The sequence below is a fragment of the Camarhynchus parvulus genome, chromosome 4 (genome assembly GCF_901933205.1).
Source record: "Camarhynchus parvulus chromosome 4, STF_HiC, whole genome shotgun sequence".
NCBI classification, from domain to species: Eukaryota; Metazoa; Chordata; class Aves; order Passeriformes; family Thraupidae; genus Camarhynchus; species Camarhynchus parvulus.
Window position 1 is genome coordinate 799817 of NC_044574.1, and position 13552 is coordinate 813368.

Here is a 13552-nt window from a genome sequence, read left to right on the forward strand (position 1 = left end):
ATTCTGGTGGTCTGGGAGACCCTGCCTTAAACATCACCGTGGTATTTGAGGGGATGCTTCTGGAGAACTGAACTCAGCTCCTGAGTTCATAAAATCACAGAATCCTGGAACAGTTTGGGATGGAAGGGACCTCAGTCCCACCAAGTGCCACCCATCATGGACAGGGACACCTCCCACTGTCCCAGGTGGATCCAGCCTGGCCTTGGGCACTGCCAGGGATCCAGGGGCAGCCCCAGCAAATCTGGGAATTCCAGCCCAGCCAGGAATTCCTTGCCAAGATGCCAGCCCAATCTCCCCTTTCCCAGTGGGAGCCATTCCCTGGCTCCTGTCCCTCCATCCCTTGGCAATTGTCTCTCTCCATCTTTCCTGCAGCCCCTGCAGGCCCTGCAAGGCCACCCTGAGCTCAGGCCAAAGCTTCTCCTGTGCAGGTGAACAATGCCAGCTGTGCCAGCCTCTCCTCCCAGCGGAGCTGCTCCGTCCCTGGGTCCATCCTGGAGCCTCCTCTGGGCTCTCCAGCAGCTCCAGCTCCTCCCTGTGCTGGCACCCCGAGCTCAGGGCTTCAAAACTGCTCCAGGTGGTGACAAAAGTGGTGACTCTTCCTCGAAGAACTGTAGGAAAATCAGAATCCTGGAAAGGACAGGTGGAAATCCCTTCCATGAGTCCTGAAGAGGTGGATCTGAGAGCGCTTGTGATCAGCCTGGAGCTGGTTCCTGCCCATGCATGAGGGATGTCCATGAAGCAGAGCCTGACCTGACCCCTGTGGTCCCCCTGATCTGACCTAGGGGAGAGCTGCAGTGGCCACAGGGGAACTGTCCATCCCAGGAGACCCTCCTGATCCAGGTGGAGCCATCCAGGGGAAATGCCCATCCCAGGAGAACCTCCTGGTGCACCTGGTCCAGGTGGAGCCAAGCATGAGAAATGCTCCATCCCAGGGGACCCTCCTGCTCCAGCTGGTCCTACTTAGGTCCCCGGGACTGAAATCTAAACCCCAGCACGGATCTGGGGTCATTCCCTGGGAAATGTTCCATCCCAGGAGAGCTTCCTGCTTCTGATCCAGGTGGAACCATCCAGGCACAATGTCCATCCCAGGAGACCCTCCTGATCCAGGTGGAACCATCCGTGGGAAATGCTCCATCCCAGGGGATCCTCCTGCTCCACCTGGTCCTACCCAGCCACTCTGGGATGAAATCTAAACCCCAGCACGAATCTGAGGTCATTCCCTGGGAAATGCTCCATCCTAGGGGACCCTCCTGCTCCTGGTCCAGGTGGAACCATCCAGGCACAATGTCCATCCCAGGGGACCCTCCTGCTCCAGCTGGTCCTACCTTGCCACCCTGGGCTGAGATCTAAACCCCAGCACAGATCTGGGGTCATTCCTGAATTTTCCATCCCAGGGAAGCCTCCTGCTTCTGGTCCAGGTGGAGCCATCCATGGGAAATGTCCATCCCAGGGGACCCTCCTGCTCCTGGTCCAGGTGCAGCCATCCAGGGGCAATGTCCATCCCAGGGGACCCTCCTGCTCCACCTGGTCCTACCCAGCTACCGTGGGCTGAAATCTGAACCCCAGCACGGATCTGGGGCCATTCTTTTCCGAGCTCCGAGCAGAGCCTCCCAGTTTCCAGGTGGCCACCGTGGGAAATGCTCCAGTCCCAGGGAGCCTCCTGCTCCGCTGTTCCTACTCAGCCCCAGGAATGAAATCCCTGAACCCCACAGAATGTGGGCCTTCCCTAGCCCAAAGAGACCCAGTTTCCCGTGGCGGAAGTGGGAGCATGGCTGTTCCTCCAGGGCAGGAATGAAATCCCCCACAGGCACAGACTGCTCTCCCAAAGCAGCCCGGGCTGGCAGGGCTGGCAGGGAGCTGGAGCTGCTGGAAAACGCTGCAGACAGAAGAGGAATTAGAGGAGAAAGAAGTGAAAATGAGCTGGCAGAATCCTGAGGTGACTCATCAGGTGCATCTTGTGAAGTCTCTTTGGAGAAGTAATGAAACCGCGTGTTCTAACAATATTTGCACTGCAGCAGGGAAAGGCATAAATATTGGGATCAATTAATGAAATTAGAGAATTTGACCAAAAAAGCCCTCGTGCTGGCTCAGAAAGCATCCCTCTTCCTTTTTGCTGGTGTCAGTGCCTGCAGTTGGAGAGGGAAATCCCGCAGTTCTGTTTCCCACCCTGCATAAAGGGGATCTGGGCAGCCCTGGGGTCGCTGGAGATGGGCTGGGGAGGCTCCTGGAGCCCCAGGAATTCCTCTCCAGGTGAACAATCGCCCCGTGGAAGTTCTCCAGCTGCTGGGCAGGCAGAGACCTCACCACTGTCAGGGCGTGGAGCCTCCTTCCCTTTGGGTGCTGGGGTTTGAACCCACCTGGTCTTTAGCACCAGGATTGTCCTTTGTGTGCCCCAGGCTCTGTTTTCCACCCGGGAAAGGGGGAACGATGATTTTCCTTAGGGAGGGAATTTTTATTCAGGAAAACTCCCGCGGGTATGTGACATTTACACCTTCAGTTCCTCATCACAGGCAGTGGAGTTCATCACAGAGCTTCATTTTGGAGCTGGGATGAATTGGGAGTGAAATTTGGGGTTGCTGGTATCAATGGGTCAATTAATGCAATTTGCAGCAGACTGATTACCTTACTCCAACAGCATTTTAATGGATTTCTATTTGGGACTGGCAACAAAGCTGGGGTGAGGCACAAGGGTTAATGAACACTGCTGAGCTCAGCAGGGTGAGCACCTGATGTGCAGGCTGGGTGGGTTGGGTGGAGAAATCAGGAGCCAAAAAGAGCCATCACCATCCTGGGCTGTGGCAGCAGCAGGAGCAGAACTCCCCAGGTTCTCCTGGCACAACTCTCCTTGGAATAATTCCCCCGGTTCCTGGCGGCCTCCACTCAAGAGGATGTTGACAAATTGGAGAGAAGCGAAGGAGCCACGAGGGTGGGGAGAGATTGGCAAAGCAGCCTTGCCAGGGAAGCAGCCAGGAGCCTGGCTCGCAGAGAATTTGTGGGATTTTAGATGGAAATGGAGCTTCAAGGGTGGATTTGCAGCTCCAAGGGCTCGGGGGGAGAACAAACCCAGACAGAGGTGCCGGGGCCTCGGGGCTGAACACGAGTTTTTAACAGCAAAACCCAGCAGCTGCTGGGACATTTCAGAGCCCTGGCTTCCCACCCATCCCTGGAGTGATGCACATCAGCGTTTGGGGTGTTTGGAGGTGATAATTTGGGTTTAAGTTTTAATTTAGGTTTAGGAAACCCCTGTGCCTTGGAGAGGAAGGGCAAACCCTGGGGCTGTGTCTGTGCCGGGCTTGGTGTCTCCTCCTTGTCTCCTCCTGCACCTCTCAGGGGATGTTTCCTCCTCCAACCCCTCACTCTGAGCCACATTTGGGGGTTTTGGAGCTGTCAGGAGGCAACAGTGAGAGTTTTCAACGAGATCTTTTCTCTCCGTGAGCATTTCTCGGTGCATTCAGAAATGAGAACTGGTGCCTGTTTATTCTATTTGTTGGAAGAGCTCCTCGTGCTCCCTGCAGGGTTTGCCCCACCTTTGTTCCCCAGCAGGGCTGGATTTCCGCAGGAAGCTCATCCGGGGAGAGGCTGTGCTAAATTTGCCTTGAGATCTCGGTGCAGCAGAGGATTTGGGGTTTGTAAAGCTCTGAAGTCTGGCTCTTCTTGCTCTTTCTTCCCATTTAATGCAAGTTTAATATTGTCTCTCGCTGCCCACGCGGGTGTGAAGGAGCTCAGGTGTGTAAAGAGTCTTTAAACCCATCCTGGTGGGCTGCAGAAAATGAGATTTTGTCCCAATCCCTTGTGTTTGTTTATGACAGCAGCTAAAAGATGAATATTTGGGATAAAATTACACTGTTTTTTTTTGTTTTACATTTAATGTTCTCTTTTGTTTTTCCAGCTGTGGGGAGCTCAAAAAATCAAACAGGTAATACACTTTTAAAAATATTTTCAATTTTCCTTATTATTTTCAAGTATTGCTGCTTTTTCCCGTCCTCCCTCGTTCCCTTTGCCAGTTGCTGTTTTGCCTTCCCATGGAAATGTAAATGCAGAGAACACTCTGCCACCAAAGAGCCTGATTTTTTTTCTTTTTATATATATTTATATATTTTGATGTCTTCATTTTCTCCTTCCTGTCTAGTCAAGAGCTTTCTTGTCTCCAGTTTTTTGCAAACAGTTTGACAGTTCCTTGGGAAGGTTTGTGCCTGTGCTGTACCTTCCTCCCTGCAGCCCCAGATCCCTGGGGAATGGATTTCTCCTTCCCAGCGAATCCCAGCGCAGCCTCCTGGGCTTGGCAGCAAATCTGGGGGGAAATGTGGGCAAAAAGGGGCCAAGTGAGCCTTGCTGCTGCTGGTCAGTGAGGCACATTTGGGGTTTTGGGATCTCCAGAGGCACCAGGGCTGGCTGAGGAGCTGTGGGGGCACAGCAGGGTTGGAATTTCTGGAAAATCCAGGTGCTGTGTGGGGTTTTTGGGTGTCCCTTGTGGAGCCATCCCGAGAGGGCTGGGCCTGCCTGTTGGTGTCCCAGCTGGGGCTGGAGCAGGGGGGGAGAAGGTTCTGGAATGGGATCCACAGCTGGAGATGGGGGAGAAGGTTCTGGAATGGGATCCATACATGTAGGATGGAGAAGGTTCTGGAATGGGATCCACAGCTGGAGATGGGGAGAAGGTTCTGGAATGGGATCCATACATGTAGGATGGAGAAGGTTCTGGAATGGGATCCACAGCTGGAGATGGGGGAGAAGGTTCTGGAATGGGATCCATGCATGTAGGATGGAGAAGGTTCTGGAATGGGATCCACAGCTGGAGATGGGGAGAAGGTTCTGGAATGGGATCCATACATGTAGGATGGAGAAGGTTCTGGAATGGGATCCACAGCTGGAGATGGGGAGAAGGTTCTGGAATGGGATCCATACCTGCAGTGGGGAGAAGGTTCTGGAATGGGATCCACACCTGCAGGGAGAAGGTTCTGGAATGGGATCCACACATAGAAGGTTCTGGAATGGGATTCACACCTGCAGGGGGCAGAAGGTTCTGGACTGGGATCCATACTTGCAGTGAGAAGGTTCTGGAATGGGATTCACACGCAGGGAGCAGAAGGTTCTAGAACGGGATCCACAGCTGGAGATGGGGAGAAAGCTCTAGAATGGGATCCACACCTGGAGATGGGGAGAAGGTTCTGGAATGGGACCCACAGCTGCAGGGAGAAGGTTCTGGAATGGGATCCACAGACAGAGATGGGGAGAAGGTTCTGGAATGGGATCCACTTTGTGAGAAGGTTCTGGAATGGGATCCACACCTGCAGTGGGGAGAAGGTTCTGGAATGGGATCCACTTCGTGAGAACGGTCTGGAATGGGATTCACAGCTGGAGATGGAGAGAAAGTTCTGGAATGGGATTCACACATAGAGATGGGGAGAAGGTTCTGGAATGGGATCCACAGCTGGAGATGGGGAGAAGTTCCTGAACTGAATCCCCCATTGTGTTGGGTTTTGGGGTTTGCCCTGTGGCCCCTTTGCTTCCCCTGAAGGATAAATTGATTTTTCTCCTCATCCCCCCCATCCTCGGCCACAGCCAGGGCTTTTCCCACCTCTCCTACCCGGGACATTTCAGCCCCAGTGGAGGTGCTGAGGACAGGCAGGGACAGAAAATCATTCTCCTTTTCCCTCCTCAACCTGCCTTTCCTGGGGCTCAGGCACAGCTGGGGTGGCTTTTGGGGACACAGATCCACTCTGTGTATGTGAGGTCAATGATTTCCTCCTAAATAACTAAAATTCATTAACATTTTTGATTTAGTATCATTAATTACTGCAGGAGAGGGGAGAGCAGAGCTGGGAGGGGTTTTGTGGAGCCTGCTGAGCCTTTGGTGGAAGCGAGGAGGGTCCCAGGGCAGGGAGATTCCAGGGACTGCGTGGTCACAGAAGGTGTTTGAGCTGGGGGTGGCTGTGCCCTGTGCCCTGTGCCCTCACTGGGCTCTCTGGTGACATTTTCCAGGCCATCATCCACCCTGACACCAACGAGACCATCTTCATGCCTTTCCGAATGTCAGGTACGCCATGTCCTGCCGTTCTCCTGGGATCTGGATAAATACTGGGGTGGGGGGTTCTCCTCTTTGGGAACTGAATCTTGTCAGCTTTTAAACCAAGATCAGGAAGGAATTCCAACACCAAAATCCCTTTGCAGGCAAGGAAAATGAGGACCCTAAATTCCACTGTGAGACTTAGTGCTTAATATTTTCCTTTTTCCTTTCCTTTTCCTTTTTCCTTTTCCTTTTCCATTTTTCCTTTCCCCTTTCCTTTTTCCCTTTCCCCTTTCCTTTTTCCTTTTCCTTTTTTTCCTTTTTCCTTTACCTTTTCCTTTTCCCTTTTCCCTTTTCCTTTTTCCTTTTCCTTTTTCCTTTTTTCCTTTTTCCTTTTTCCTTTTCCCTTTTCCTTTTCCCTTTTCCCTTTTTCCTTTTCCTTTTTCCTTTTTCCTTTTTTTTTCCTTTTTCTCCTTTTTTCATTTTTTTCCTTTTCTCCTTTTTCCTTTCTCCTTTCTCCTTTCTCCTTTCTCCTTTCTCCTTTCTCCTTTCTCCTTTTCCTTTTCCTTTTCCTTTTCCTTTTCCTTTTCCTTTTCCTTTTCCTTTTCCTTTTTCCTTTTTCCTTTTTCCTTTTTCCTTTTTCCTTTTCCCTTTTCCCTTTTTCCTTTTTCCTTTTCCCTTTCCCTTTTTCTGTTTCCTTTTCCCTTTTTCCTTTTCCCTTCCTTTTTCCCCCTTTCCTTTTTCCTTTCCATCCCTATTGGGAGCATTTTAACTTTGCATTAAATGGCAGATCTTGCACCCACAACTTCAGGGGTGTAAAATCCAGGTCAGCAGCTTGATCCATCCTCGCTGGATGAAGAGGAGGGGGCTGGGGGGTTTATTCTCCAGGAAAGGATGGGCTGATCCCTGGTTTTCCATGGGTTATGATATCCAATAGCCCCAGCGCTGGGATTCCAGGGAGGATCAGCTCCTCTGTGCCTTAATGAGCTGTTTAATGATTCAAAATTAAATTAAAAACCCTCTTTGGGGTTTCTCTCCCCGTGCTCAGGTGCCCAGCAGCTGTTCTGGGAATGCCAGGGCAGCCCTGGTGCTTTTCCAGCAGATTTATTTAAATAAACAGGACCTTTCCCATGGTTTTGGGTGCAACATCCCCTGATTTGGGCACAGGGGAAATGAGCAGGGTTTGTGCTCAGTGCTTTGGGGGATGATGCTGAGGGTGAAGGGGGGAGAAGCCAGCACCCTCTGCTTTGCTGCCTTGTCCTGAATTTGTCTCCCAATTTTTTCTTCCTCTCAGGTCTTTGCCCTTTTTGGCTGTAAATTGGATGCAGGAAGTGCATTCGGTGATATTGGGGAAAGGCTCTGAGACCTCCCCCTGGAAGTCAGGGAGATGAATTATAATTAGCACAGGAATTGGCAGCCACAGCAGGGGGAATGTGAAACGTTTGATTTCTCTGGTGCTCAATAAAACTTGAGGAAAAGACTTGGGAGAGCTTGAAAAGCAAAAAATAAAGGATGGGAAAACCAGGAAGGGGCTGCAGCTGTGGGTTGGAGCATCAGGTGGGGTTCCAGGATGTCCCAGGGTGGTGGCAGTGAGGGCACCTGGTTGTGCCAGGAGTCCCTAAACTGAGACATTCATTCAAATTAATTCATTTATTTTTCTTTTCCCCCCACAGGTTACATCCCCTTTGGAACCCCCATCGTAAGTATTTGGTTGTGGGCACCAGGGAATGATTTCTGAGCACAATTCTGCACAGGAATGCCTGCACACCCTAATCTAAATTCCTAGGCACATCATTCTGCCCCAGGAGTTCCTGAACAATCTGCACCAGATAAACAAATTTCCTGACATCCCAAATGATTCCTAGAATAATCCTAACAGAAATTCTGAGCACAATTCTGCAACTACACAATCTGCAAAAATCTGAGACATTCTCCAGAAATATTCCTGAAATCTCAAGGGAAATATTCCTGAGCACAATTCTGCACCAGTGATTCCTGAGCACAATTCTGTGCCAGGAAATGATTCCTGAGCACAATTCTGCCCCAGGGAATGATTCCTGAGCACAATTCTGCACTAGGAAATGATTCCTGAGCACAATTCTGCACCAGGGAATGATTCCTGAGCACAATTCTGCCCCAGGAATTGATTCCTGAGCACAATTCTGCACACTCCAGCTCAGCACCTCGTGCCATTCCCACAGCATCCCCACCTTCCCCATTTCCTGTTATTGAGGGGTTTTATCTGTTAATGTATTGAGAAATAATTGTATTTATCTATTATCTATCAGGTTATTGATGAGTTAACCCAACCTCTTTGAGGGTGCTTAATCTGTTATTGAGGGGTTTTATTTATTAATGTATTGAGGATATTTATCTATTAATTATCAGGTTATTGAGGAATTAACCCAACCTCTATTTGAGGTTAATTCCTCACTATCTATAATATCTATTTGAAGGGGTTTTATCTATTAATGCATTGAGATTATTTATCTATTATCTATCAGGTTATTGGTGAATTAACCCAATCTCTGTTTGAGGGTATTTATCTACTATTGAGGTTTTTTATCTATTCATATCTTGAGGTTATTTATCTATTCTATATGAGAATACTGGTAAATTAACCCAGCCTCTAGTTGAGGGTATTTATCTATTATTAAAGAGGTTTTGTCCATTAATATATTGAGGTTATTTATCTACTATTTATGAGGTTATTTAGGAATTAACACAACTTCTGAGGTTATTTATTATTGAGGTTATTTTTCTATCAATCTATTGAGGGTATTTATCTGTTATCTATTATTATCTATCATATCTATTGAGGTTATTGATGAATTAATCCAACTCTTATTCAAGGTTATTTATCTATTATTGAGGTTATTCATTTTTTAATATATTGAGGTTATTTATCTGTTATCTATCAGGTTATTGATGAACTAACCCAACCTCTGTTTGAGGTTAATTATCTATTATCAAGGTTATTTCTCTATCAATATATTGAGATTATTTATCTATTATCTATCACATTATTGATGAATCAATCCAACCCCCCAATTTGAGGTTATTTATCTATTACTGAAGTTATTTTTCTATCAATATATTGAGGTTATTTATCTATTATCTAGCAGGTTATTGATGAATCAATCCAACCCCTATTTGAGGTTATTTATCTATTACTGAAGTTATTTTTCTATCAATATATTGAGGTTATTTATCTATTATCTATCACATTATTGATGAATCAATCCAAGCCCCCAGTATGAGGTTAATTATCTATTACTGAAGTTATTTTTCTATCACTATATTGAGGTTATTTTTTATTAAATATCACGTTACTGATGAATTAACCCAGCCTCTGTTTGAGGTTAATTGTCTACTATTGAGGTTATTTATTTATTCATATGGAGAGGTTATTTTTTATTAAACATCAGGTTATTGATGAGTTAACCCAGCCTCTGTTTGAGGTTATTTATCCATTTAAAATCGTTCCCACAACCTCCTTCAGCACCTTCATCTTTCCCTCTGCAAATCTGAACTCGTTGCTGGCAAAATGCAACTCCTGCAACTCTCAGATTTCGTTTTTGGACAGTTTTATTTTGCATTTCTGTGGTTTAAGGGTCTCTTCCCAACGTGAGGAGCTCCAGCTCAGCCAGGCAGTGCAGTGTGCTCTCGTTTGGGTTAATTAACCCAAAGATGAAGAGGAGAGGGGAAAGATGAAGGTGCTGAAGGAGGTTGTGGGAACGATGTTAAATGGATAAATAACCTCAAACAGAGGCTGGGTTAATTCATCAATAACCCGATATTTAATACAAAATGACCTCTTCATATGAATAAATAAATAACCTCAATAGTAGATAATTAAACAGAGGCTGGGTTAATTCATAATAACCTGATAGATAATAAAAAATAACCTCTCCATATGAATAAATAAATAACCTTGAGAGTAGATAAATAACCTCAAACAGAGGTTGGGTTAATTGATCAATAACCTGGTATTTAATACAAAATAACCTCTACATATGAATAGATAAATAACCTCAATAGTACATAAATTAAACAGAGGCTGGGTTAATTCATAATAACCTGATATTTAATAAAAAATAACCTCTATATATGGATAGATAAATAACCTCAATAGTAGATAAATAACCTCGAACAGAGGTTGGGTTAATTGATCAATAACCTGATGTTTAATAAAAAATAACCTCAATATATTGATAGATAAATAACCTCAATAGTAGATAAATAACCTCGAATGGGGGTTGGGTTAATTGATCAATAACCTGGTATTTAATAAAAAATAACCTCAATATATTGATAGATAAATAACCTCAATAGTAGATAAATAACCTCGAATAGGGGTTGGGTTAATTGATCAATAACCTGGTATTTAATAAAAAATAACCTCAATATATTGATAGATAAATAACCTCAATAGAAGATAAATAACCTCGAATGGGGGTGTTAATTGATCAATAACCTTATAAAAAATAACCTAATATATTGATGTATAACTTAATAAAAAAATAACCTCAATTATATTAATACGATAAAAATAACCTCAATAGCACATAAATAACCTTGAGTAGGGGTTGGGTTAATTGATCAATAACCTGATGTTTAATAAAAATTAACCTCAATGTATTGATAGATAAATAACCTTAATAGTAGATAAATAACCTCGAATGGGGGTTGGGTTAATTGATCAATAACCTGATGTTTAATAAAAAATAACCTCAATATATTGATAGATAAATAACCTCAATAGCAGATAAATAACCTTGAATGAAATTGGGTTAATTCACCTCCTGAGGCTGTGCCTGAGGGTGATTTCTCCTTGTTTTGGGGGATTTTGGGAGTGTTTGGGTGCTCTCCATGGCCAAAGGCAGAAGGGAGAGAATTCTGCCTGTTCTCCTCCTGCTGAAATGTCACCTCATCCAAACAGGAATGGTTCATTTAGCCCAGTTCTGTGGGAAACTGAGGCACACTTTGCCCCAAAAACTTGGAGTCCAAAGGCACTTTATCCTCAAAGCCACCAGCTCCTGGTTCAGCTTGCTGGTCCAGTAAAATGGTCGAAGGAGCAAAACGCACTGAATTAAATCTCCTTAAACCCAGGGGTGCTCTAGGCCCGGCTTAGGCCCCAGGGAGGGGCTCAGCAGGGCTGCTGCTGTTTGTTGTGGTGGGCAAAGCCACGGTGGCAACTTTGTGTGGGGCATTTTAAAAGAAAAGGTTAAACAAAAACGAGTTAACGATCAAATTGACAATGAAATCGGCCCCAATCCAGAGCTGTCAGAGGAGCCGAGAGCTGTCAGATGAGCCCAATTTCAGGAGCTGTAAAGGATAAACTGGAACCTCTTGTCATTTAGAAAAAAAAACCCCAAACGTTTCAAATGTTAAAATTAAAATGTAACATTTATGCCAATCGATCTGTGAAATTTAGTGACAAAATTGGCAGCCTGCTCCAGCATAAAAACAGTTTGAGTCTTCTATTCCACAAAGGGGGATGGGATTTCCTCAAGAGAGGCTCGGGCTGGGCCGTCCTTGTCCCCAGGGAGGATTTGTGCCTGTCCCCAGGTGGGATTTGGGGTCAGCCCGACGCCCCGAGCCGTGAGCGGGGTGGGGATGAGCAGTTTAGGGCCGTGCCCCTCCCCGGGGTGTTTCCCTGCAGGATAATCCAGTCTGGGCTAGCTCATTGTGAAGGGGATTAAGGCTTTGGGGGAATAATGGGATCTTGGCAGCAGCTCCCCCGACACCTCCAAATCCCAAATCCCAAATCCCAGCAATGTTCCCTCTCCCCATGGCCCTGCCCCGGGCTTGGCCTCTCCATCCTTTTGGGGTTTGGGGCTGACCCCACAGCAGAGGGACAGCCTGGAGTGTGCAGCTTTGGCTTTGCCCTTTTCCCGTTCCCAACCCGGGTTTGGGGCTGACCCCACAGCAGAGGGACAGCCTGGGCTGTCTGTGAGTGTGCAGGGTTTGGCTTTGCCCTTTTCCCTTTTCCAGCCTGGATTTGGGGCTGACCCCACAGCAGAGGGCTCTGTGTGAGTGTGCAGGGTTTGGCTTTGCCCTTTTCCCTTTTCCAGCCTGGATTTGGGGCTGACCCCACAGCAGAGGGATCTGTGTGAGTGTGCAGCTTTGGTTTGCTCTTTTCCCCATTCCCAACCCGGGTTTGGGGCTGACCCCACAGCAGAGGGACAGCCTGGGATCTGTGTGTGAGTGTGCAGGGTTTGGCTTTGCCCTTTTCCCCATTTCCAGCCCAGGAGGGAGAGGGTCCAGCCGCTGGAATTCTTTCCCTACAAAGCAGCTGCTGGGCTGGAGCCTCTTCCCCAGGCCGCTGTTTTCTCCTTTTGGGGGAAGATTTATCCATCTTTAGGAAATTCAGCTCAAGCTTGGCCTTGAGGGCAGAGTCCTGCTGCCACCACAGCTCTCAGCACCTTATTTCCCCCAGCCACCCAAAATCGGGCTCTGGGTGAGGTTTTAGGGAGCCCCTGAGGACCCAGGTGGGAATTTGGGGCTGCAGGCAGCCGTCCCACCTTAGGCAGGATTTGGGGTTTGAGCTGGGGCTGCTCAATGCCCACGGGGTGGCTTTGGGGCCACCAAGGGCCCTTCACACCTGATCACCAATTAAATTCTGTCGCTGACACTTCGCCAGTGTTTAGGAGCTCTCTCTCTTTTTTTTTTTTTTTTATATTTTGTTTTCCTTCTTAGTTATTTTTTCCCCTGACAGTAATTAAAAGTGAAATTGTACATTTCTTGACAGACTCTTGCACATATGGAGAGTTTGCATTTAAACGTGCCTCTTTCAGTCATACAGATTTTGGGTGCTCTTTTTTTTCTTTATTTATTTATTTTCCCCCCGCCGGAATTTTCCCCCGGCGCTCAGCCCCAGCCTCTGCCTGGCCCTGTTCCTTCCCCAGCCTCATCCTCCCGCCGGTTTGGGGGCTCCTGGGGCTTGGGGTTGGGTTTGGGGTTAGGGGGGCTTCGTTTGGGGCCGCGTTAATTAATGCCGAGCTCCGCGTGGGGGGAACGGAGCCGTAAATTAGTGGGAGCTGGCTCCGGGCCAGGGAACAAAGTCCCTGCAACTCCACGAGAGTGGGAGGAAAAGCTGGAGGAGGAGAAGGGAGAGGGGATGGGAAGGGAACGAGGCCGCCCAAGCGCCGGCCCCCTTTGTTGGGCGCCGTTGGAGACGTTCCCTCCATCCCTGGGGGTCACAGAATCACAGAATCACAGAATTTCTAGGTCGGAAGAGACCTTTAAGATCATCGAGTCCAGCCCATCTTCTAACACCTCAACTAGATCACGGCACCGAGTGCCAGATCCAGGCTCTTTTTAAACACATCAAGGGATGGTGACTCCACCACCTCCCTGAGTAGATGATTCCAGTATTTGACCACTCTTTCTGTGAAAAACTTCCTCCTTAATTCCAGCCTGTACCTCCCTTGGCGCAGCTTGAGGCTGTGTCCTCTTGTTCTGTCTGTTGTTGCCCGGAGAAAGAGACCGACCCCAGCTCAGCACAGCCGCCCTTCAGGGAGCTGCAGAGAGTGACAAGGTCAC

At 47.5% G+C, this 13552-nt stretch overlaps 1 protein-coding gene across 2 annotated transcripts in view; it reads left to right on the forward strand.

Moving 5' to 3' along the window:
* Positions 1-13552, forward strand: part of SFXN5 (sideroflexin 5) — a 117100-nt gene that overhangs the window by 38962 nt on the left and 64586 nt on the right. The window contains exons 1-4 of one of the 2 annotated variants that reach the window (XM_030947421.1): positions 3596-3726; positions 3890-3916; positions 5980-6034; positions 7678-7703. In XM_030947421.1, coding sequence (XP_030803281.1) covers positions 6016-6034; positions 7678-7703 — 45 coding nt within the window. In that variant the 5' untranslated portion in view covers positions 3596-3726; positions 3890-3916; positions 5980-6015. Of the gene's footprint in view, positions 1-3595; positions 3727-3889; positions 3917-5979; positions 6035-7677; positions 7704-13552 lie in introns of those variants that run through there. The other variant, XM_030947420.1, reaches the window with a different exon arrangement.